Source organism: Daucus carota, chromosome 5 (assembly GCF_001625215.2).
Source record: "Daucus carota subsp. sativus chromosome 5, DH1 v3.0, whole genome shotgun sequence".
Lineage (NCBI taxonomy): Eukaryota > Viridiplantae > Streptophyta > Magnoliopsida > Apiales > Apiaceae > Daucus > Daucus carota.
The window spans coordinates 413,275-437,457 of record NC_030385.2 but is presented as its reverse complement, the minus strand read 5'-3'; the positions used below and the strand labels follow the sequence as shown (position 1 = coordinate 437,457).

The 24,183-nt window shown below is 36.0% G+C and overlaps 2 protein-coding genes across 2 annotated transcripts; both read right to left on the bottom strand.

Annotated features, from left to right (window-relative positions):
* Positions 1 to 1,286: 1,286 nt before the first annotated feature.
* LOC108220393 (25.3 kDa vesicle transport protein SEC22-1) lies at positions 1,287 to 6,299 on the bottom strand. The gene is made up of 6 exons (XM_017394146.2): positions 6,017 to 6,299; positions 4,857 to 5,061; positions 3,742 to 3,902; positions 3,499 to 3,645; positions 2,716 to 2,792; positions 1,287 to 1,599 (listed from the first exon to the last, which is right to left on the bottom strand). Exons 2-6 carry the CDS (start codon positions 5,042 to 5,044, stop codon positions 1,516 to 1,518), a joined length of 657 nt encoding a protein of 218 aa, XP_017249635.1. The 5' UTR covers positions 5,045 to 5,061; positions 6,017 to 6,299; the 3' UTR covers positions 1,287 to 1,515.
* Positions 6,300 to 7,737: 1,438 nt separating this feature from the next.
* Positions 7,738 to 10,431, bottom strand: LOC108222107 (uncharacterized). The gene is made up of 5 exons (XM_017396009.2): positions 10,252 to 10,431; positions 9,156 to 9,924; positions 8,816 to 9,049; positions 8,641 to 8,732; positions 7,738 to 8,556 (listed from the first exon to the last, which is right to left on the bottom strand). Exons 2-5 carry the CDS (start codon positions 9,789 to 9,791, stop codon positions 7,941 to 7,943), a joined length of 1,578 nt encoding a protein of 525 aa, XP_017251498.1. The 5' UTR covers positions 9,792 to 9,924; positions 10,252 to 10,431; the 3' UTR covers positions 7,738 to 7,940.
* Between the last annotated feature and the right edge of the window lie 13,752 nt (positions 10,432 to 24,183).

Below are 24,183 nucleotides of genomic sequence, written 5' to 3'. Positions count from 1 at the left end.
AATAAATATTAACTCATGCTCTCAAAAAAAAAATATTAACTCATAAAAAGTTTAAAAAAAATATGTACGCTAAATTTCTTTCATTTAACCTCGAAAATAATTTATCAGTTTCTATAATACGTTTTTTTATTAATCAATCATGTCAAGTACACATAATATATATCAGTATAAATTTTAATTTTTATTCTTGATTCCATTAATTACAAAATTGATTAGTAAAGTTTAATTAAAATGAATCACAAAGTAATTCAGTAACAAATAAGTGCATCACATACTCCTTTTTTTCCGTTTAGAAAAGACAAGGTATAATCAGATATTCTAAGCTTCTGCACACCAATTCGATGAAGGGATGATATTGGGCCTGTTTGGTTTACGGAAGCAGAAGCTGCTTCTGGCTTCTGCTTCTTTTGACCCGTTTGTGTAAAGAAGTAGAAGCCCTTTTAAGAAGCTGAAAATGCTAGCTTCTCTCTCACAGCTTCTGCTTCTTTTCCAAACACTTTATTAACTTATTTATTTCTCACTTCTACTCCATTTCTTTACTATAAGCAAGAAGTCACTTCTTTTAAGCTAACTCAAACGGCCCCATTGATATATACACACCACTCAGTCACTTAGTGACTAGCTTTATTTGGTCACACCCGTCATGGTAATACAACCTGATAAACTTTTCAATTTATTCAGGAGAACTGGCATTCTGGCATATAATATAATCACATACCATTTAGCAAAAAATATATATATATACATATATATATATATATATATATATATATATGTTAAGTTCTATGGAGTACATAAAAACATTGGAGTATTGGAGTACAAATCATAATTTTTTAGTTTGATCCTATATAATATCTTTGATTATCCAAATTTTGATATAATCTATCATTTATAAGTTGTCTTGCACATAATTGTCAATTAATCATTAATATCTTTCAACTTTAACAAGTATTAAGATTATTGTTCTGCTTATTAGTTATATTGCAGAACATAGAGTCCTATGATTTATAAAAGTAATTATTCTACCATTTGATCACGATGTTTATGTTGCAGAACATAATGTGCAGGTTGTCAAATATTTACAAATATTATTGGACAAAAAAAATTGAAATTTAGATGACTATATTACATTTTATCAAACTTTGTACTCCAATACTCCAATTTTTTTTGTACTCCATAGAACTTAACTCATATATATATATATATATATATATATATATATATATATATATATATGTATGTATATTCACATACCAACGATTGTACTTTGTACAGGCACAACTAGATTCATTAATAAAAACAGTTGATAAGCATATGATATAAGCAAAAATCTTTAACGATTAAAAGGCACCCAGTCCTCATAGGTGTACTTGAACCGAATGCCTTAAAGCTTCCATGTCGAAATATATATATTTATACAAAATCTCTGGTTTCTCAAGAATTTTGAACAGGCAACCTAGAGTGCCGGAGTAAAAAAGCAGAACAAGTATTCTAGAATTGGATCAATCCGGAAAATCACCAAATCTTCTTCCTCACCCAGAATAGAAGAAAGACTATTCCTAAGACAATTGCAACAGGAGCCCATTTCCGGATCAGAGCCTGCAATTAATAAACACAATTTTGTCATGAATACAACAAAGGATTCAAAATCAATTATAAGGCGATAGGCTTCATATAGAAATATTCACCATACATTATAAAATAAATCTTTAAATAATATTAACAAGAAAGGGACTACTATGTAGCTTGCTGGCGTAGCAACATGACCATTCACTAAGAACACTGAAATTCATCAATATTTGGTTTTCCACAAGTCCTTTTTAGACTGCCATTACACATTTACACTCATCCCACTTAATTATGGGGGAGGACTGTCGGAGAGATCTAAAGCCAAAATCACAAACATCCCAAATTTGGTTTCCGTTTACATTTAATTGGAATTGTCAATTGAGTCAACTTAATTTTATGCAGGATTGGATACATTTTTAAAATTTTGTTGAATGACTGTACATGAGCTTGTATACTAAAGCTGCAGAAAAAAGGTGCCTTTTAAGTCACAAAAAAAATCTTCTGGAAAACCCTACGAACAATAAAATGTTCATTTATTTACATATAATAAAAAACTTGGAAAGTCCATGATAATATTTGATAATTGCATGATATGTCATTATCATCATAATGAGGAAACTGGCCTATAATAGTGTGCATCTTGCCTGAACTAGATTGTATACTTGTAGTGAAGGAGACATGTTCCCGGGAAGGGGGCAATGATATCATAGTATTTAACTATATTGGCTATAGGCTTGTTTACATTAATGAATTACAAGGCAATTACAGAGAAGTAACAAGATACATAAAACCTAGACGGGGACTGACAAATAAATTTCCGAGAAAATCTTGAAAAGACCACCATAAATTACATGAAAATTACCAAAAGGGAAACGAAAAACTAAAATTATTTATTCTTTTACGCGTGTATTCTTCAATTTGTCTATATAAACTCTGACACTGCACGGAAATTTTTATAGGAAAAAAAAAGAAGGCCGATGGTATTCTACACCAAGGTGAACTTGTGCACACCTCAACCATTATAGACTTGTACCTAGACAACATTATAATACCTTACCGTACCCCGATGCAAGGGTGTGAAAGCTTGGCACCCTAGATATATATTTATATATTTGTGAATAAGACCTGATATATGTGAAAACTAACCTGTCGATTCAAATCTTTTGCCTTATCAGCATATATGCGAGATTCTGATGTCAACCGGCTGGACATTTGACTGACCTCTGCAAATTTTAATGAGATCAGTAAAAATTTAAACCACCAATATAAGAACAAAACAGTAATCACCTAAAAGAAAGTAACCTCATTGTAGTAAACAGAAATAAAAGCCAGGGAAACAATAAAACACAAATTAACGCACTTAATATATTATACACACCCCTTCAATGTCAAAATGAGAGGCCAGTATAAATAGTCAAAGGTTACATATAGAAAATAATATAAACCATCTACGTCACAATTCTAACATCCTTAAATAGTTAATATCCAACAAGAGTATTAGTTAAACTGTTATAATTTGTGGCACATCTAAAAATATTCTGTTAATGGGGGTACCAAATATATAGATAATGACAGTAAGTAAATTTATTCAATTAAAATTTATGTATAAATTATATTTTGTACTTACTCTTCACAAGTTTTTATTATCAAAAATGCATTACAATATCATACTTGCCTTTTCTTATCCCCTTTTTTGTAAACACTATTCTTATATTTGTTATGTTGAATTTTTATGGGAGCACTCACATTTAGTTACCTTTTGGGGGTTGGGGGGGATTTTAATTAATAAAACCAAGATTTGACTCCCCCCAAACCCCAATTGTTAGGGCCATAGATCCGCCCTTGCTTATAACAGTATGGAGTTTCTAAAGTCAAGGATGAGAGGTTAAGCGTACAATTAGAATACTTTCTGCAGAGGTATGAACTTACGATCTAACTTTTCACCAACACCAAGAACTTCCTGTACATTACGCGTCATTATTTGGTGAACTTCATATAGTTCATCATTAAGCTTAGCAATGTTCCGCTGAGTTCTTGTGTCCTGGTACAATTTTTTTGTTTTCTGAATGAACGTATCTATCAGCAAAAGAAGGTAAAAAAATTATCAAGACCTGCAACAATACAAATACTCATCATTAAAGAAAAACGTAAATCTGTGAATGTGAAATTTACCAAATTTTATGAATGCATAAGGTCTCGCAGCAGTTTCAATTTGACTCCCATTAACACGCTCGAATTCATTTGCAAGATCTTCCAAGTATTGAAAGGCAAGTTTTTTTGGATAAGCACGATCACACATTGTCAAATAACAGACACGGCCTTCAATTATATAACTGAATATACATATTAAGGAAAAAAACACATAAGATGTTATGATGGCAACAGACATTAAGTAGGGCAAGCCTCGTGGTAAAACGAAAATTAGTCTGACAATGAAGAATGAACTACATAGACACCTGAAAAATGTGTTTATACAACACTTTTGAAAAACAAATTCAGCCTGCACTAAGGAACTAGAGATGCAGAAATCAAAATAGTAAACAAATAAAATTTCAGAGAACCATTTTATGTGAAGAAAAGATACAGGCACAGCAAGGAACACATATTGTCATGAAACACTAAATAGATAGTCTTCAGACTCGCAGCTAAAAAGCAAACAAAATTAATACTATTTGCAAGTCCCAAAGCAAACAAGAATGATACTACAAGAACGAGTAACAAATTTTCATTTTGCTACACGAAATACTACAGTAGAAAAGAAAGGGGAAGAGGAAAAACCTTCTTTTTTTTTACTATACTAAGACCAGTGACTGTTGATCAACAGTGGGCAATACTGCCCGGAGAAATTTATATCTGCAGCTGGACATGCTAATGCTGTTCAATTTCAATTTTCTTTCTGCCAAGTTATATGGCATTTAATGCACTAAACTACCGACCATACAACAAAAACTTTGCAACCACTTCACCTCTCATCTCCACTTTCCAGACACCTCATTTACTTCATATAATACGACGACTTTGCTAGTTACCAAAGAAGTGTTGACGACATTTTGAAGATGAAGAAATATAATTACTACTACATATGATTCGGCATTCGAAATGCCTGTGCGTGTTAGTGTTTATATTTTCCCAGATAGGTAATTGCAACATAATTTTTAGTGTATAAATTACTAGCAAAATTCAGAGAAGCTTTTATATATTCAATTCTACATAAACAGGAGGATGATTGGAGAAAGTAGCAGTGCAGAACAATATGAAGAATCAATGTGATTAATGCAAAAGGATACTGGAATATAAAGGGGCCAGTTTCAACAGACATCCTTGAAGCTTCATTGTGACCTCTAGAGAGGTTCTTAAACAACGCCTTAACTTGTTGTTTGTAATAGTCCACATTTTGAACATCACGTCCATCATCCAAACCCTCCACTAGTGGAAGACCATCAGTGACACGGGCAATCATTGTAAGTTTCACCATACTTCAAAAGGAATTACCTATAAGATTTTAGTCAAGAATCATAAACTTCAACACAATGGCATTGCCGTTAATGCAATTAAAAAGACTGTGTATAGTATAGAACTCATAAAGACAAAAAAGAATTCATTTTTTTACATTTAAACAGTGTACAGCAATCTAGATCTTTGCATTATAATATCACACAATTTCTATTGTCATGCAATGGGACTACAACTCACAACTCTAAAACACATACTCAATATTGTAATTTATATAAAAAACATTAAGGAATAGCATCCATCAATTCACTAGAATTTAATACACTAGACAATAAGTTTACTGCAGTATCAAACCCCTAAATAGAACTAGCATGAATTCTAGAGTAATAACTATTTGATGAAGTTCGAAACCTCAAGACCTTACTTGTATACATGGTGGTATTAACTTCATCCATGCAAGATTGCTTACTTGTCTTGTTTTAGTTCTTCGTATTTGTATATTTTCCCTTTCTTCTGCTTGATGTAGTGACATAATGTGATGATCATCTTACCATACAAGTTGAGCATATTCTCATTCAGTAAAACAGTGAAAGTAAAACTCAAGTTCTGCTCTATGATAAGCCACTCCGATATCTGACTTGCACAACTTCTCCACAGGATCCCTTAAAATCATTGGTGGTATGTTTAGGGGAATTTGCGGAAAGTATTAACTAAAATTTTTAGTTAGACTATCCTCTCTGTCCCTGGAATCATACTGATTTCTTTTTCGGTTTTTCAATTTGAATATCAGTGTTGCTTTTGCAAGTATCAGATTAAGATGATTGAGAAAATCAGGGTGGGCCAGTGTGAACGAAAACAGCGAATGTAGAAAATGCACAAAATGAAAAGGGGGCAACAGGACATAATTGACGGATACTAAGCAAACAATTCATAAGACTAAAAAAATGCAGAATAAAAATAAGCAATAGAGAGAATTACAAGTTGATATATATACCTGGAGTAAAGAAGAAACGGATGGTGGTGAATATTCAGATCCTCCTGAGCTCCTCCTTTGAGAAGAAATGATTTTTCGCTCACCTATTTCTTTTCAGATCAACGATCTCAGCCCAGAGAGAGAGTAAGGTAGAGGATGAGATGCAGGGACGATGACAGTAATAATCTTCGAAGTGTACAAATCTACCGTCGTATCCCCAATTTCCAGCGACTCTCCACTCGGCTGGTTTATGTTGAAATTAAGGGAATGCTAAATATTATACGGTATTTGACTGGGATTGTTTGAAATCCATTAAAATTTTGAGGTATTTAATTGGGATTTTAAATTATGTTATAAAATCTGGTGTTATTTAATTGGGATTTTAAATTATGATTTAAAATCCAATGCTATTCGATTGAGATTGTTTGAAATTCATTAAAATCTGATGGTATTTAAATGCTGATGGATTTTTTTGCATTTCATAAAATGATGGATTTTGTGGCATTTTTCAGTGTATTTTAAGTTTTTTGAAATCCCACCAAAATCAATGGGATTTTGAGGCATAAATCTTATAAACTCTGCGACATTTTATCAAGAATCCGCACAAAATCAAAATCTCATATATAATTCATTAAAATCCATAGACTAAAAACAATCCATTAAAATCCCAATCGAATACACCCCGTAAAATTGGTTATCTTCAAATTGAATAAAATTAAAATCTTAATCACAAAAAAATAATTCCTTTATTTAAAAATTACAAACAAAAATAATTCTGTTATGTATCATTCATTTACTTTGAAGTTGGGTTTCAGTTTTTTCTTTTCGTTTTACTACGATCAAATGTTTTTGAATTTTATATAAGAGAATGGGGTTGATTTGATTATTTATCTTTAAAAATTTGGATCGATTTTATCCCTATTAAACTCACATCATATAGAAATAATTAGCTAGTATAAATTTTATTTTTTTAAATTATATTGATGTTCAATGTGATTAATATAATAAAGATGATTACAAGTGAAAGTTTCTATAAACAATAATATTTTAATATTTATAAATTATATAAAATGAATATGTGGGAATATTAATATTGGACTAGCCAAAAGAATATTTGTCATTAGAATGAGCTCTAAATCAAAGTAAAAATGTGTACGAGAGCTATTTTGAGAAAAGTAGCCAATCTTTTGTAGGTTGCCAATTGGTACAGCAGTGGTATTCCTTTACGCGTGTTTGCAGATGTTACAAATCAACAGTTTTCCCCTCCTTGTACAAGCTCTGCACTTTTGTTGTTTGGCAGCCAACTTGAACCATCGTTGAAACACAAAACACAAGCGCTTAAAAGATCAACTACCATGCCAACCTACAAAACTCTTCCAACATAGACTTTACTTAAACTGCTACCTGCACTCATGTTCCGACCATTTACTAAGCATATGTATCTGACTGCTCAAGTTTATGAGACAATGCCACGGAACAATGGGATTGGTGATTCATGCTGGAGAAGCAGGGCACATGCTAGATGCTTCAGTTGATGATTGGAGAATGTCGCGTGTGCTCTTGCTCTCCAGCTTGGGACCTATCCCAGTTCAGCAACCGCAAGCAATAAATATTGCTAGCAGGGATGTCATTCAGCAAACCAAGGTATCTGTCAACATTTAGCTTTCAATTCTGCATGTGCAACACATGGTTCGCATCAAACACGTATGAAGGGACTGTCAGCCATCCTTGGTAGTGTTATTAACAATGAAAAATATCATAATTTATATTGCTTTCGAACATAAGTTATAGTGACTGTGTAAGGGAGTACAATTTTTGTGGAGGACAGTGAGTCAGTGACCATTCTCCACAATGAAGGTTTTGTCTCTGAATTACAAGGTTTAAATAAATTAAATAACTCCTACACCCTGGAGAAAGGGTCACAGAAAACATAATATTGGTTAACTTAAGCACGTCCGGGCTGATTTTCTAAAGCTGATGCAATTGAATCCATATGTAAAAGCAAACACGAATACACTTTCTGCTTTAACCGATCAACTGTTTCTCTTAAGCCATTTTTCTCTACAAAAAGATCAGTTCCTAATTGGTCCAGCCACCCATTTGCACTTTTAAGCAGTGATAGTGTGACAGCAATGTGGCTATTCTGTTCCGTTTGCTGTGCTACATTGGCTTTTCCTTTCTTGTCTCGGCTACTCACCCGGAATCCAGCATCAAGGGCTTCTTCCAAGAATTTCACAAACCAAATTTGTGTTTCTCTGAGGAGTATTTCTCTTAGTTCTTCAATATTCGTCAAACCATCTGTTTTTGCCCACTCTAGTTTATCAGCCTCGCTTATCTGTATTGTGGGCTTAGGTGACTTCACCATACTTTTACCCTGTTTTCGAACTTCACGTTTATTTGATTTGTCTCTATATGGTTTACATGCATTGTTATGAGGTGGGCTACTTTTGGGTTGTGTTGTGAAATTTGGGTGTTCAATGAGCTGGTAAAGTGCAAAGAATTTGGTGAGACAGAGATGAGGATCATTCAGTGAGGCAGATGCTGATAGATCACCAAACTTTCTGTATGAAAATATATATTAAAAATACCATAGACAGCTGAAGTTTTCTGTTTCATATCAGCGGTTAAACAGAATCAAATTTTACCTCAGGCAAGTGACCAGAGTTGCTGCTTGTGCTGATTCCTTCTGAGCTTCAGCTGCCACCAAAGAAGCTATATTTGCTCTTCTAAGAATTTCCTGGTAGCATCAAACAACAAAATAATGATAACAATAAATTGATTTTGCATACTACATGTATTGAATAAAACAAAAGCTCAGACCTTTCCCGGCTTCAAAAGCCTGCTAGGGAGGGAAGGCCAGGAGATAGCACCCAAAGGTTGCTTTTTCTCTCTTCTTCCTAATATGTAGTTTGAGTTAACATTTTCTTGTTTTCTCGTTACACGTTTAGTATCCAGGTCTTTTTTCAGTTGCAAGACCTCCTTGGTTTCATTAATAGTAGAATTTTGCTTTGCAGCTTGTGAGGTAATGCGGTTCAGCAAAGGAGTTGTCCGAGTCTGTAGTATTGCAGATATTAACTACTATCAGTAATGGGTAACCTGACATGTTTACAAATGTTATCCTCTTAAAAGGCTCATTAAGCTAAACAATCTTTAATCATACCTGCTCTTTCAGCTCGTGATCGTTGCCTTTCAAGGTTCCAACCTTCTTGGATGCAGAACCGCTCTCACTCCCAATGTTTTCAGAACCAGTAGAGTCAGTTCTACTTAATTTGCTGCTACATGTTGAGACACCTTGCATGTACCTTGATGCAACAGCTGTTTTTTCCTTCTTTATTACAATTTTCTGTGTTGCACTCTCGTCTCTTGCTTCAGCCAACTCATTTAATTTTGAGCTGTTGAAGCCTTCTCGAATTGATTCCTGAGAGGAATCTAACATCTGCATCAAATCCTTTGGATTCCCCACAAACGGATGACGTCCTGCAACAACCCTCACACCAACTAGAACTGGAATAGGATTTCCAGCCTCCAATTTGTCAACATAAAAGAACTGACCAAGCTGCAGTTTATTGTTCAAAATTAGCTCATTGTCTTGCCTCGATAGTGATACATACGTGGAATGAGATGAATCGGAGACTTTGATGAAGAACCCCTGGTTTGGCCACAACTCTGATCCAGATAAAGCAGGGACAATGCTAATAACTTGCAGAAGAATGGATCGATGTTCACCACGAACCTTAATGTTGGAATCAATACTGTGAAGAAGCTTAAGTAACACTCCAGGTGTAAGAGATGCCATTTCTTTCAATTAATTAAACAATTCTACTCTTAATTAGGCTCTATTAGTTCTAACAACAATCTTGGATATCCGGTTTAAGGCACTCTGCGACAATTTTATCAAGGCCCTCAGACTTGGTTCATCAACTAGCTTCCTGAACAAATTAATCAGAGTAATGACATTTAGAATCCAAAACACTTGAGAAATAAATCACCCATACACGCTGGAATATTTTGATGTCATGGTATTTTCATGCATATAAAAATCATAGAAGAAACCCATTTGTAATCCCTGAAACTTCTGAACATGATTAAAAAAAAAAAAAAAAAAAAAGGCTCTGTCTGGGACAGAAAACTACTGTACTAAGCTAGAACTCCGTGTATACTAAAAGCACAAAATTTGGATTCATGATTTTTCATATATAAACGCGTACATGAACATTTTAGAAGAACAATTAAAAATCATATACATTACATAGTACCTGAGTTATTGAAAGAATAAGCACGAACGTCTGGCAGAATAATACTGAGAACAGGAAAGAATCTATAGTAGATTTTTATCTGCAGCCATATGATTTTATAAAGATAAATAGATGCATATATAACTAGAGAGAGAGACGGAGGGAGAGAGGAGAGAAAATGTTTTGAGAGAGGCGTAATGTGCGCCAAACTTATGGGGACGAACCTCTTTTTTTGAGGTTTGCAGAGGAAGCACGTAACCATCGAACATCCCTTGGGTTTGAAGGCAAGATACCAATTAAATATTCATTCGAAGAGAGTTTGAAAGTCCGTACGAGATGCAAATGACAAGTCTGTCCAAATACTAAGATCATCATGTAGTAGGTGTTTTGTGGGTAATTAAGTCAGTGGTTTCTGACAAGTGTCATGAGGGTTGCATATCCCTTTCCAGCAAGAGCAAATGGAGCTATTGAGAACAACAGCATTTCCGCATTCTTCACCTTGTCTTGTAACATTATGACAACATTTCTCATTTTCCTCTCTACAAGTGTGTCTGTCAAATTATTAGCAATGCCAACTGCAGGAGTCTATTATGCCATGCAAATGCAAAGGGGGATATAATAAGTGCCTTGAAGCATGCTATGCTTGCTAGCAGGATTATGACAACAAAAGTTGAGTGGAATTTTGATCATTATCTCAAAACATCTAGTGCTTATTATAGGACAAAAGTTTCATGATTTCTATATTTTATTATTAAGCACACTCACGCACTCACCTTGTCTTTGACAAGATTCGAACTCTCGACATCTCGCACCCACCCTGTCTTTGACAAGATTTGAACTCTCGACATCTCGTAAAGCATAGTGCTCGCAAAACCTCATCAACTAAACCGTTGCATGCCCCATCAATATTTTATATCATGCTAGCTCTTCTTCCCTTTCTTTTCTTATTTTACTTTTAATATCAATTTTCATACCAAACTGCCACATGTTAATATATTCATTCTGAAACTTTCCTTCTTGCTGTCTTAAGTAGGATATAAGTACATTCAAGTTCAAACTACAATTCATTTAGTGCAGTGAGAAAGAGTAAGCTGATAACTTCTCACATCCAAAAAAAAGCGAATCATCAGAATCAGCCGCGAGGTCAGAAATGGAGTTCATAGCAGTCACAGGCAGTTGCAAGAAATTACAGGAATAAAATGTGTAGTTGAGGTCGCATGTCTGGCTTAGCATTGTCATTCATTATATGTTCTTTTTCACCGGCCAACAACATATCACTATATCAGAGATGAGCATGATTAAATTTTTGCATACGCTATTGTAAGACTGTTACTAATTAGCCATTATTTGCTTAACAAAATGTCCAAAGACTATTGAGCTTTCTTCCCTCAGGAGCATTTGCTATATAAGTATTATCCTTCACCCAAATTGACAAGACGATCCCAAACATTGTTGCTCGTAATTACAGTAATCTTCACTTTAACCTGCACACAATGCTGTTTACTCGTTGAAAGAGATTATTGGACTGAAAACTTTGACGATATCACTCTGATTGTTGCACTCCCTCTACAATTGTCAAGGGATGCCCTTACTGGAATTGTTCTCAGCATGGTATTATCCTCACATTTGATTTTAAAAGTGCTCTGTTTAAGATCTTCATAGTTTCTTTTGTTGCCCAATCCATCACTTTAATCACTATAACCAGTTGTCTTGCACGATACACCATAGGGTCACTCTTGATGCTGGTCCAGTTGAAACTAAGTAGGCTTAGAGCAGGGTCTCTAAACCGTGCAGAGTATAAAGAAGGTCTCTAGATGAGATGATTTAAGTGAGAGTAGACCGAGGAGTTTGGGAGGCCCGGTAATTGCAGCTGAGAGGCCTCCAGAAACTTATATGGGTAAAACGGACTATCTGAGTTGCTTCCAAATAAGAGGCACCTGGAGCTTTTTACCATATCTGCAAAAACTGCTCTGCTCTTACTCTCTATTTCCAGCTCTCATCTTTTTTATTTGTACTACACATCATTGCATGTATGGTTTTACAGTGTTCCTTGGTTACTCCGCTGAATAGAACATTCACGCCTGCTTTAGGCATTGATTTATCATCATTTAATTACTTGGACTGTAGTAGAATTATTTACTGGCACTAATCATCCATTTTGCTGAGTATCAGGCCGTCGACCACCTAAGAGACATAGGCCAATAGAAGTTTATGCGGAAGGCACAAATAAATTGGCTCTAGGAAGGTAGGACAAGGCTAACATAAGTCCCTCTAAATCCTTCTTCTAAACAATATTAGTCATGAATCTGCAGTCACAACTAAAATTTCATGATTTCTACAGTGAATACAGACGACCAGACCTCCTTTGGTCCAGTGCTCCAGAAGTCTTGCTGTCTTGGAGACCCGAAAAGCCATGTTCAAGTCTCAATGTGTGCAGCTATTATTTGCATTACGTATGCCACTGAAGTAGTCATGTTGATGTTTGTTTGTAAATAATAAATTCAGAGAAATTCATTTTCATCAATTTCTACCATACTAAACTACTTTCCTAATAGCTTTTCTTTTATAATAGCCAAACAAGAAAAACAAATATTCTTTAGACGTTTTTATAGACGTTCTGCAAATGAAAAGAGGTGCCTAGTTTAAACTTCATTTCTAAAGGATTTATAGGCTATAAGCTACAAACAGTCTCTACCATCCAGCGTACAATAGAACTAGAACATATCTATCTTAAATTTTGTAACCAGGCAATGAATTATAACCAAATCATTAGCATCAGATGCAATCAACACGTGTTCAGAACAAATAATCAAAGTTATAGCTCATTACTATATATCAGTATTATCAAACTCATATCATATTATTTGCTGTTGAAGACACATCACCAAACATAAAGAGCACTAGAAAAATACATGGCAACTTGGACGCTAAAGAATTACATTACCCCTTGATGTATAACGGCTGAGTAAACCCAAATCTGACAATGGTACAGGACTGGAAGCAAAACAGGACCAAGAAAGGTGAGATAAAGGATGCAGGGGTTTGAGTCACAACTGATCATAGCTTAGTCACTTTAAGTTCTGTTGGCTCCTCGACGATTTGCAACTCTACCTGCTGCAAGAAAGAGAGACAACTTTTTTCTCTGTTTTCTTGTAGAAACACTTAACTGTTGTGTTGTGTGTAAATATATTGATGCAGAGTAATGTAAGAGAAACCAAGAAAGTGAAACTCTTGTATTACTGTGTTGTGCGTATTACATGCTCAAGAGCTAGCTTTATAGAGTAGAAACTATACACAAAGTCTAAGCTACATAAATAAACCGTGTGCCATTTACTAGTACTGCTGATCTGCTAAACTCTCAACTATATTGTCACAAAAGTCCAACAATAGCTGTTAGAATCCAGCAGAGGTGTGAACATATTTCAACACCCCCCCTCAAACTGAAGATGGTTGTAAAATCAGCTTGAGTTTGGAAACAAAATTACGAAAAATTCCGGGAGGATGAATTTTCGTGAATAAATCTGCAGTATTATCAGCACTCGGGACACCACATAGACGAACTGTACCTTTTGCAACTTGTTGACGAGTGAAATGACAATCAATTTCTATATGTTTAGTGCGCTCGTGAAAAACATCATTGTGAGCAATGTCTATAGCACTTTTACTGTCGCAGTAAATAGAAGTAACTGGAGAATGCGTTACACTCATGTCTTCAAGTAACCATCGTAGCCAAATAAGTTCTTGTGTGGTGTCAGCAAGAGCCCGATATTCTGACTCGGCACTTGATCGTGAAGCAAGGGATTGTTTCTTACTGCGCCAGGAGATAAGAGAATCGCCAAGAAAGAAACAAAATCCCGTAGTAGAGCATCTTGTAGTAGGATCACCGCCCCAATCAGCATCGGAGTAGGCATGTAACTCAAGAGAAGAGTCAAATGAATAATGTAATCCATGAAATATACTGCCTTTGACATAACGAAGTATGTGAAGAACAGCTGAGAAGTGAGGAGTGCGGGGAGCTGCCATGAACTGACTTACAATGTGCACAGCATGAGCAATATCTGGGCGAGTTACAGTGAGATAAATTAAACTCCCAACCAATTGGCGATACAATGTAGGATTGGAAAGTAATTCACCATCTTCTGCATTAAGTTTAACCTCGTATTCCAAAGGAGTAGAGGCAATCTTGGTGTCACTGATTCCAGATTTTAATAAGAGGTCAGATGCATACTTTACTTGTGAAAGAGTGTAGCCAGTAGGGACAGAAGAAACCTCAAGACCCAAGAAGTAGTTCAATGAACCAAGATCCTTCATTTCAAAATGCTGGCTGAGAAACTGTTTAAGTTCAGAAATGCCTTTGGTGTCATCTCCAGTAATGATCATGTCATCGACATATAGAAGAAGTAAAACACTTCCCCGTTCAGACCTTCGTATGAAAAGGGCATGATCATATGGACTTGAAGAAAACCCCAATTGCTGAACTATTTTGCTGAATTTTTCAAACCAAGCTCGAGGTGCTTGTTTAAGACCATAAAGAGCCTTGTTAAGCTTGAATACCTGATTTGGAGAGTGCGAGAAACCTGGAGGAGGTTTGAGATAAACTTCCTCGTGAAGGTCTCCATTGAGAAAGGCATTCTTGACATCCATTTGCCACATATCCCAGTGTTTTGATGCTCCGACAGCTAGTAGACTTCGAACAGATGTGAGACGAGCAACTGGTGCGAAAGTTTCCTCGTAATCAATGCCATACTCTTGAGTAAAGCCTCTAGCAACTAGACGAGCTTTATATCTTTCAATGGAACCATCAGATTTTGTTTTAATTTTGTAGATCCATCGACAACCCACTGCTGTTTTACCAGGAGGTAAAGTAACAAGATCCCAAGTATGTGTTCGGTCTAATGCCTGAAGCTCTTCTGCCATTGCTTTCTGCCAAAGAGGGTTAACACTCGCCTCTCTATATGTTTGAGGCTCATGTAACGCTTGTATAGCAGAATAAACATGATAATCAGTAAGTCGAACCGGAGGTTTTCTTACCCGAGTAGAGCGATGAATAGACTCATCTGGTAGAGTGATAGGCTCAACATTGGAATCCTCAGACTGAACTTCAGTTGCAGGAACATTGGTAGTTGGAGATGGCTGAGTGAGCTCAAGTGGAGAATCTGCTGAAAATATGTTAGTAGAAGACGATGGACATTCTATATTTTCATCAGTGGGATGTAGATCAATAAAAGGATCTGTAAAGTGGGAAATGCTAGTAGTAGTGTCAATTTTAAATTCTGACATAGATGAAAACATTTTGTGTTCCCAAAATGTCACATTACGAGAAACTCGTAGACGTTGGGAGATAGGATCCCAACAACGATATCCCTTCTGACCACTACCATAACCAATAAAGCAACAAAGACGAGCACGTGGCTCTAGTTTTGTTCTTTCATGTGGAGGAAGAAGAACAAAACATGTGGAACCAAAAACCTTAAGAGAATCATATGATGGAGGTTCTTCATATAATATTTCATAAGGAGACAAGTTATTTGTAACAGGAGAAGGAATCATATTGATTGTGTAAACAGCTGTTAATGCAGCTTCCCCCCAAAATAGTTCTGGACAAGAAGAGGAAATGAGAAGAGCTCGAACTGTATCAAGAATGTGCCTATGTTTACGTTCAGCACGACCATTTTGTTGTGATGTGTAAGGACAAGAGCTTTGTGCAAGAGTGCCATAAGATGCCAAAAATTTGTTAAGATCAGATTCTTTGTATTCTTTGGCATTATCGGCACGAAAAAGCTTGATTTTCTTTTTGAACTGAGTGTTAATCATAGTGGCAAAATTTTTATAAGTTTCTCCTAATTCTGAACGATTTTTCAAAATATATATCCAAGTGTATCGAGAAAAATCATCAACAAATATCACATAGTATCTTGACCCTCCCATAGTTGGAGTTGGAGAGGGACCCCAAATATCAGAATGTATTAGATCAAAGGTAGCTGATGATTTTTCATAATGAATAGGAAATGGAAGTACATGATGTTTTGCCAGTTTACATGAAACACAATCAATTGTGTCTAGATTAACACTACCAAGATGACCACTAGAAATAAGACTATGTAAACGAGATTGTGATGGATGACCTAACCGGGAATGCCAGATGTTGGTTGTAGTGGAAAAAGAACCAACTAGATGATTGGATGATGATTTTGATGTAGGAAGATGAAGGGAAGTGAGCTCAAACAACCTTCCGCATCTACGCCCTGTCCCAAAGGTCTGTCCTGTCTGAGGATCCTGTACATGACAACCAGAAGAGGTAAAGATTATATCAAAACCAAGATCACATAATTGACCGATGGAAATAAGATTTAGTGATAGATTAGGAACGAAGTATGTGTCAGGAAGATTAAGATCTTCTGTAGATACAGTTCCAACATGTGTCACTTTCATGGTAGAACCATCGGCAGTTTGAATATTTGGAAGGGATGTACTTTGTGTTTTCATGGTAAATATGGATGAATCATTTGTCATATGATTACAACATGCTGAATCAAAATACCAAGAAGTACCTGAAGTGGCAGAAAATGCAGTGGAGGGAGAGTTGGCTTTAAGTAAAACCTGTTTGAGCAAAGATTCCAGCTCACTAGTAGATGTGGTTGGAGATTCAGAGGTTGCAGCAGCAGAAGACTGAGTAAACTTGTTTGAATGGAATGATGGCTTTTTCTTGCAGAACTGTATTGAGTAATGACCTTTTTGATGACAATGTTGACATGTATGATTACGCAATGTTATGCAATCCTTTGTGACATGTCCACTTTGACGACAAAACCTGCAAAATGGTTTGTCAGAAGTGGATACCAAAGGTACAACAAGTACATTATCAACCACAGATTTGAATTTTCCAAGGCCAAGTCGAGTTTCCTCAGAGATAAGTTCAGCAACAGAACTTTCTAATGAGGGGAGTGGAACTCGATGAAGAAGAGCAGCTCTAACTGGTTCGAAATCCTGAGTGAGAGCCATAAGAAACTGGATGAGTCGTTGCTGGTCACGATATGTGTGATAAAGTGTAGCATCTTCTGTATGTAACCACTTTGGTTCAGATAATGTTAGTTGATCCCAAAGTGATTGTATCTGAGAGAGAAAATCTGCAACTGGTTGACCAGGCTCTTGTTTTTGCTTACTTAGTGAACTCATGATCTGATACTGGTGAGAAAGATCAGATGTAGTGTATCTTGATGCCAGTAAGTCCCAAATTTCTTTTGCGGTGTCATAATTTCCAAACTGTAAATTAATTTTAGAAACTGAAGAGTTTCTAAAAAATGTGATAGCTTGGTGATTTTTGACATCCCATTCCTCAATACGATCTTTGAATTTTGAGTCAACTTCATCTTTTTCTTTTGTCGGAATAGTAAAATCCCCGTTCACATACCGCCAAAGTCTTTTTCCTTTGAGAAAACTGCGCATAGCTTGAGACCAAGTTATATAATTCGAGCCATTCAAAATCGTTTGAATTGGTGAGCTATTTTCTTTCTCCATGTCAAGATAAGATAAGTGTTGGGACTAAAATGTGAAGTATAAAATATGAAGGTTTAAAATATAAAAAATGGTAAACGTGAGGGTACTGAGAGGTAATTAACTAATATATGTTAATCAATTAAAAACAAAACAGCAGGGTACCACTTTACTTCCCAGAGATGAGGATAGCGCGATTCAAGAGCACCCAGAGACAAAACAATCACCTTGATATTTTTATTTTATTTTAATCGCTGCTACTTCTCATATTTCAAGAAGCGGCTATTTTACTGGGAGATATAGGCACCGAGTCAACTTGTAGAGGACTGAATTGGTTGAGTCAGTGAGTCGACTCATTACTAAGCTGGGTTTGTTGGTCGGAGTGCAGCGGAACTAATGATGAAGGACCTTTGGGGACTCAATCTTATACAAGACTGAGTTTGATGAGTTTGTCAACTCGATGTGTGGATAAGTGTAACCGAGTTGGATGGCTCACTGAGTTGACTGGGACCGACTCGCTGTGTAGAGATTGAGTTTTGGGTATAGTTATATGTGGCTGGTACATGTGGTGTCCAACGTGGGTGGCTGTGTTGCTCAAGGAATTTGGCTGACAACCTGTTTGAGAAAATGTCTCAACGAGCTGGCACAACAAGAACAATGAAGAACAGATGAGGATTAGCGGAAGCAATTGAGGTAAGGAGCTTAAAGCTCTGATACCATGTAGAAACACTTAACTGTTGTGTTGTGTGTAAATATATTGATGCAGAGTAATGTAAGAGAAACCAAGAAAGTGAAACTCTTGTATTACTGTGTTGTGCGTATTACATGCTCAAGAGCTAGCTTTATAGAGTAGAAACTATACACAAAGTCTAAGCTACATAAATAAACCGTGTGCCATTTACTAGTACTGCTGATCTGCTAAACTCTCAACTATATTGTCACAAAAGTCCAACAATAGCTGTTAGAATCCAGCAGAGGTGTGAACATATTTCAACATTTCTCAAGAACCAAATTGAAATTCCATGAGTGAGTGGCATGATATTATGGTCCTCCCAGAACTCAGTCCAGGCATCAGAGCTGAAGACAAAAGCATTCCATGAGACTTTAGCAAGTTTGATGCCTCTATACAACTTACTATTACTCGTGCAATACGCGTCCAATTGAATTCCTGTTTTGGTTTCTGCCAACTTCTTTTCCCTTTGTTTCATGAAACCATAAAATTTACCCTCAACGAGATGTGGTGCCAATCTGAAACCGTTTCTTGAATCTTGCGCTTCCACTTTCTTGAATAGGCATACGCTGGAGACACGTGCATAAGGCGGACGCTGTAGATCTCCATCAACAATGACTCCCAAATCTCTGTAGTCTTTCACAACTCTCAGTGTCAGATTCTCAACAGCCTTTCCATAAACCTGTAATTTCTCCAGAATGTCGGACGCAGTCTTAGCGTTTTTTAAACTCACGTGCATGGTGCCTAAACGGTTTAACAGGTCTAGGTCTTTCCCTGTAAGAATTTGAGCAGGGTCAGGGTGGTCTTCTTGTTTTTCCTCCGTGGTATCGTCATCAGGGAAAGGATATCCGGCAGCGCTTGCGTCTCGAGAAATGCGGAGCAAGGTTAGAGCAGCACGAGCAGCTTCTACATCTCCACCTTTAGCAACATAACTGGAGGCGTCTTCTTCGTCCTGATCGTCCATTTAGTTTCTTGATGTGAGAAAGAAAGAGAGGGGATGGTTTGTTGGTTGTTGGAGGTGGTTTCTTGAATTCAAAACAACAATGTGTGTGTGGACAAGAGCGCCAGGGGAGGGAGGAGAGAGCAGAGAGAGAGTTTATTTATAGGCAACTACTGGAGAAGCTTTGCACTGATTCGAGCTACAAGGGCTTCTTTCGTTTAACTCAAAAACTACTTATTGCTCATAGAAGTTGATATTAACTGGATTCAAAGAAAAATGTTGATAACTGAATGGAAATCAACCTTTTAATTTCCAGAGCAGGAATTTGTGTTGAAGTTTGTACTGTGATTTATGTAGATGCATAATTGAATTTGCTCTCCAAATAAAAATGTTGCTCTAGAATAATATTTTCCTAACTGAAAAGTGACTTGTATTTTGTATATTTAGACAATTATTTTATGAGTACACATATTAGATGATAAAATTATTAATATATATTAAATTATCATAAATCTTTTTAAAATTAAATTTCTAGAGAAATTTCAAATTTCTCGACTTCTTACTATAAATAAGAATTTGACTTATAACTTTTTTTCTTTGTTTTCGTTATAAGATTTTCACGTCAGTGAATTGTATCGAATTTATGGTGGCTGTAGCCATACACTTAGCCTGGTTACTCTTGAAGCAGTGCATGATGTCGTAAATGATTCTATTCTGCCAAGGCCCTAGATGTTTGCAAGGTATTCTGCAACTTAACTTCGTATTGAACTTCCATTTTTATTGCTAAGAAGGGAGTACTTACAAATCATCATCTAATTGCTGTTTTCTTTTGTGTGTGTAAGCCGCTATCTTAGAGCTGTAACTTGCATATTTCATTATTAACGGGGATCTATACCCAACTCTTTTAGAGTTTTAGTCCCCTCTTCAGTTTATAAGGAGCAAAACTATACACTGGTTGTCTGAGGCATTAATAGAATCTCATGTGAAGCTATAAGCCGCCTTTCTTGCAATATAGAATATTAACATCCCCTGTCTTATATAAGCTACCTAGTTCACCAACATACTGTAGTCTGTAGTAGAACTTAGAAATTTGAGTACTCTTTTAATATTTTTTTCATAATACTGCAGGCAAGTACTAGTTAGAAATTTCATTAAGTGAAATATTTTCCATGACTTGTGTTTTATAGTTCATATCTAGTTAATCTTTTAACAGGAATATGATTGCAAAGCAGGACCTGTCAGGATTTGTTTAGCAAAAAAGCCCGTGTTGAAAGCCTTGACAGATAGAAACAAGAACAGATTGATAGAGAACAAACTCATTTAACCATAGGTTTCAGCTAGAGCACTCTGAATCACTTCTAGACAATTTTATCAGCGTGCACTTTGCTGAGTATCAGGCCGTCGACCACCAAAGAGACATAGGCCAATAGAAGTTTCAGCGGAAGGCACAAATAAATTGGCTCTAGGAAGGTAGTACACAGGCTAACATAAAACCCTCTAAATCCTTCTTCTAAATAATAATAGCCATGAATCTGGAGTCACAACTAAAGATTCATGATTTCTACAGTGAATACTGACGACCAGACCGCCTTTGGTCAAGAGGTTACTGTGCTCCAGAAGTCTTGCTGTCTTGGAGACCCTAAAAGCCATGTTCAAGTCTCAAAGTGTGCAGCTATTGTTTGCATTACGTATGCCACTGAAGCAGTAATATTGATGATTGTTGGTAAATAATAAATTCAGAGAGATTCATTTTCATCAATTTGTACCATACTAAACTAATTTCCTAATAGTTTTTCCTTAATAGAAAAACAAGCAAAACAAATATTCTTTAGAAATTAATCTGCAAACGAACAGAGGTGCCTAGTTCAAACTTCACTCCTGAAGGATTCATAGGTTATAAGCTACAGATGGTCTCTAACATTCAACATACAATAGAACTATAGAACATATCTATCTTATTTTTGTAACCAGGCATTATAACCAAATCATTAGCATCAGATGCAATCAACATGTGTTCAGAACAAATTATCAAAGCTATAGCTCATTACTATATATCAGAGTATTATTAAACTCATATCGTATCATTTGCTGTTGAAGACACATCCCCAAACATAAAGAGCACTAGAAGAATACATGGCAACTTGGACGCTAAAGAATTACATTACCACTTGATGTATAAAGCTAAGTAAACCCCAATCTGACACTGATACAGGACTGGAAGCAAAACAGGACCAAGAAAGGTCAGATGAAGGAAAGATGTGGGGGTTTGAGTCACAATTGAATTCCTTTGGATCCCCGACGTCTTGTAACTCTAGCTGGTGCAAGATAGAGAGACATCTTTTTTCTCTCTACCCTAGAGAACCAAATTGAAATTCCATGAGATTTTGCCTTGATATCATTATCCTCCCAGAACTCAGCCCAGGCATCAGAGCTTAAGACAAAAACATCCACTGAGACTTTTGCAAGTTTGATGCCTTCATACAACTTATTATTAGTGCAATACGCGTTCAAATGAATTCCTATCCTGCTGGTTTCTGCCAACTTCTTTTCCCTCTGTGTCATGAAACCATAAAATTTATCCTCAACGAAACGTGCTGCCAATCTGAAACCCTCTCTTGAATCTTGGTCATCCACTTTCTTGAATAGGCATACGCTGCAGACACGTGCATAAGGCGGACGCATTAGATCTCCATCAACAATGATTCCCAAATCTCTGTAGTCTTTAACAACTCTCCGTTTCAGATTCTCAACAACCTTTCCATAAACCTCTAATTTCTCCAGCATGCCAGACGCAATCTTGGCCTTTTCACTACTCACGTGCATGGTGCTCAAACGGTTGTACAGGTCTAGGTCTGTCTTTGTAAGAAGTTGAGCAAGGTCAGGGTGGTCTTCTGGTATATTAGACCCTTGTTGCTCACCAGAATCATTGGTGCTAGCAGACCCTTGTTTCTCCTCCGTGGTATCGTCGCCAGGGAAATGATATCCGGCAGCGCGTGCTTCTTGATAAATGCGGAGCAAGATTGAAGCAGCACGAGCAGCTTCTTCATTTCCGCCTTGAGCCACATAAGTGGAAGCGTCTTGTTTGTCCTGATCGTCCATTTGGAGTGGGGGTGGTTAGTTTCTTGATGTGAGAAAGAAACAAAGGGATGGTTTCTTGGTTCTTGGAGGTGGTTTCTTGAATTCGAAACAACAATGTGTGTATTGACAAGAGCGCCAGGGGAGGGGAGGAGAGAGCAGAGGGTTATTTATAGGCAACTACTACTGGAGAAGCTTTGTACTGGATTCGAGTAGCTTCGGTTCTTAAACAATACAAGAGCTTGATTCGTTTTACTAAAAAAAAGGCTTATTGCTCATACAAGTTGCTAATAACTGGATTAAAATAAAAATGCTAGTTTATTTCGAGAGTAATTTGCAGGAATTTGTATTGAAGTAGTATGGTTTACGTGGATGTAAGAGGAGAGAATTGAATTTGGTCTGCAATTAAAATGTGGTTTTGAAATACTTTTATTTTTCTAACTGAAAAGTGACTTTTATTTTCTATATTTAGATAATTTTTTATGGTACTTTTGTATTTTGTTTAAAATATCCATATATTTTGTAAAGAAATGTTTTATTATTAATTTGGATTTAATGACAAATTATAATAAAATGATACGTACTTAAAATATGTCTATTTAGAACCATTTTAGCAACATAAGTGGACTTGTGATGTGTATAAAAGATTTGTATTACATATGTCCTCATGTGTAATATCATTCATTGTTCTTGATTACATATTTTAAATTTTGAATATTTTTGTGATTTAGTTGTATCTGGAGATATGTAACTAATTCAGTTAAATTGCCTTGTTGGAAATTTTCAAAATTGTATAAAACTGGATGCTCCACATGCACATGCACTGACCCATATAAAACCTATTTTTCAACAGATTATTAACGACAATAAATCACTTTTTTTTAGAGTTCATTGATTGCTGACTACATTTTAAATTAATTAACTAATTTTTATTATCTAAATTATAGTAAAAAAAACAGCAAAAAGTTGAATATTTACAACTAAGGCCTGCGAGGCAATAACATTACCAAAAAGGCCCTGTTGCTTAGAACGGCTTCGCCCTGTTGAAAGTAAAGGATGCTTATTTCTTAAACTTATTCCAACTAAATCTTCCTAAAATATTCTATTTTCTATTTCAATGAACAGGCTCTCCCTACCATTTCAGTTTCAGATATACAATATACAAATGCAAGTTTTTGTTTAAACAGCCAAATTTGAAAATTACTGACATTTTGAAAATGGAAAACGAAAATATAATAGATCCTTCACTGTGGCAGCCAGCAGCCTTATACAGGAACTACTTGTACTTTGTAGTCTAGCACAGACGTTCTGAAAATTCTAATTATCTATTTTTAGATCTCACGCTTTCTTTTTACAGTACATAGTATCAAAACTAGAACTGGGAATCAACATAATCAATATTTACAGTTATTTTTCTTTTGATTATTAGAAACTGGGAAATGCAATTTAGAAAAAAACTGACAGTAATCAACATAACAACAGAAGCTATAGACTTCCAAACGTTAAAGACCTGTGCACCCTCCTCACTCACCACCAAGACAATTAAAAAGCACGGCTGTAGATGAGCAATTCCCACCATTTTGATCATGCTTAATGCATGTGGCCTGTGGTTATAAAGCTTTGGAGATTCCAGAATGAGTAAAGCCCTGAACAGTGAATATATTCTCACGGTCTAGGCCGAACATAACATCCCCTTGTAACGGGATTTAAAGCT

Bases quoted from the DNA above. Each gene is read 5' to 3' on its own strand.
- LOC108220393 (XM_017394146.2), bottom strand. From the start codon at position 5,044: ATGGTGAAACTTACAATGATTGCCCGTGTCACTGATGGTCTTCCACTA. The intron at 3,903-4,856 runs GTATCCTTTTGC...ATGTATATTCAG, and splicing joins ACTGGCCCCTTTATATTCCA to TTATATAATTGAAGGCCGTG. The intron at 2,793-3,498 runs GTAAGTTCATAC...TAAAATTTGCAG, and splicing joins TGTTGGTGAAAAGTTAGATC to AGGTCAGTCAAATGTCCAGC.
- LOC108222107 (XM_017396009.2), bottom strand. From the start codon at position 9,791: ATGGCATCTCTTACACCTGGAGTGTTACTTAAGCTTCTTCACAGTATT. The intron at 9,050-9,155 runs GTATGATTAAAG...GCAATACTACAG, and splicing joins ATCACGAGCTGAAAGAGCAG to ACTCGGACAACTCCTTTGCT. The intron at 8,557-8,640 runs GTAAAATTTGAT...ATTTTCATACAG, and splicing joins ACTCTGGTCACTTGCCTGAG to AAAGTTTGGTGATCTATCAG.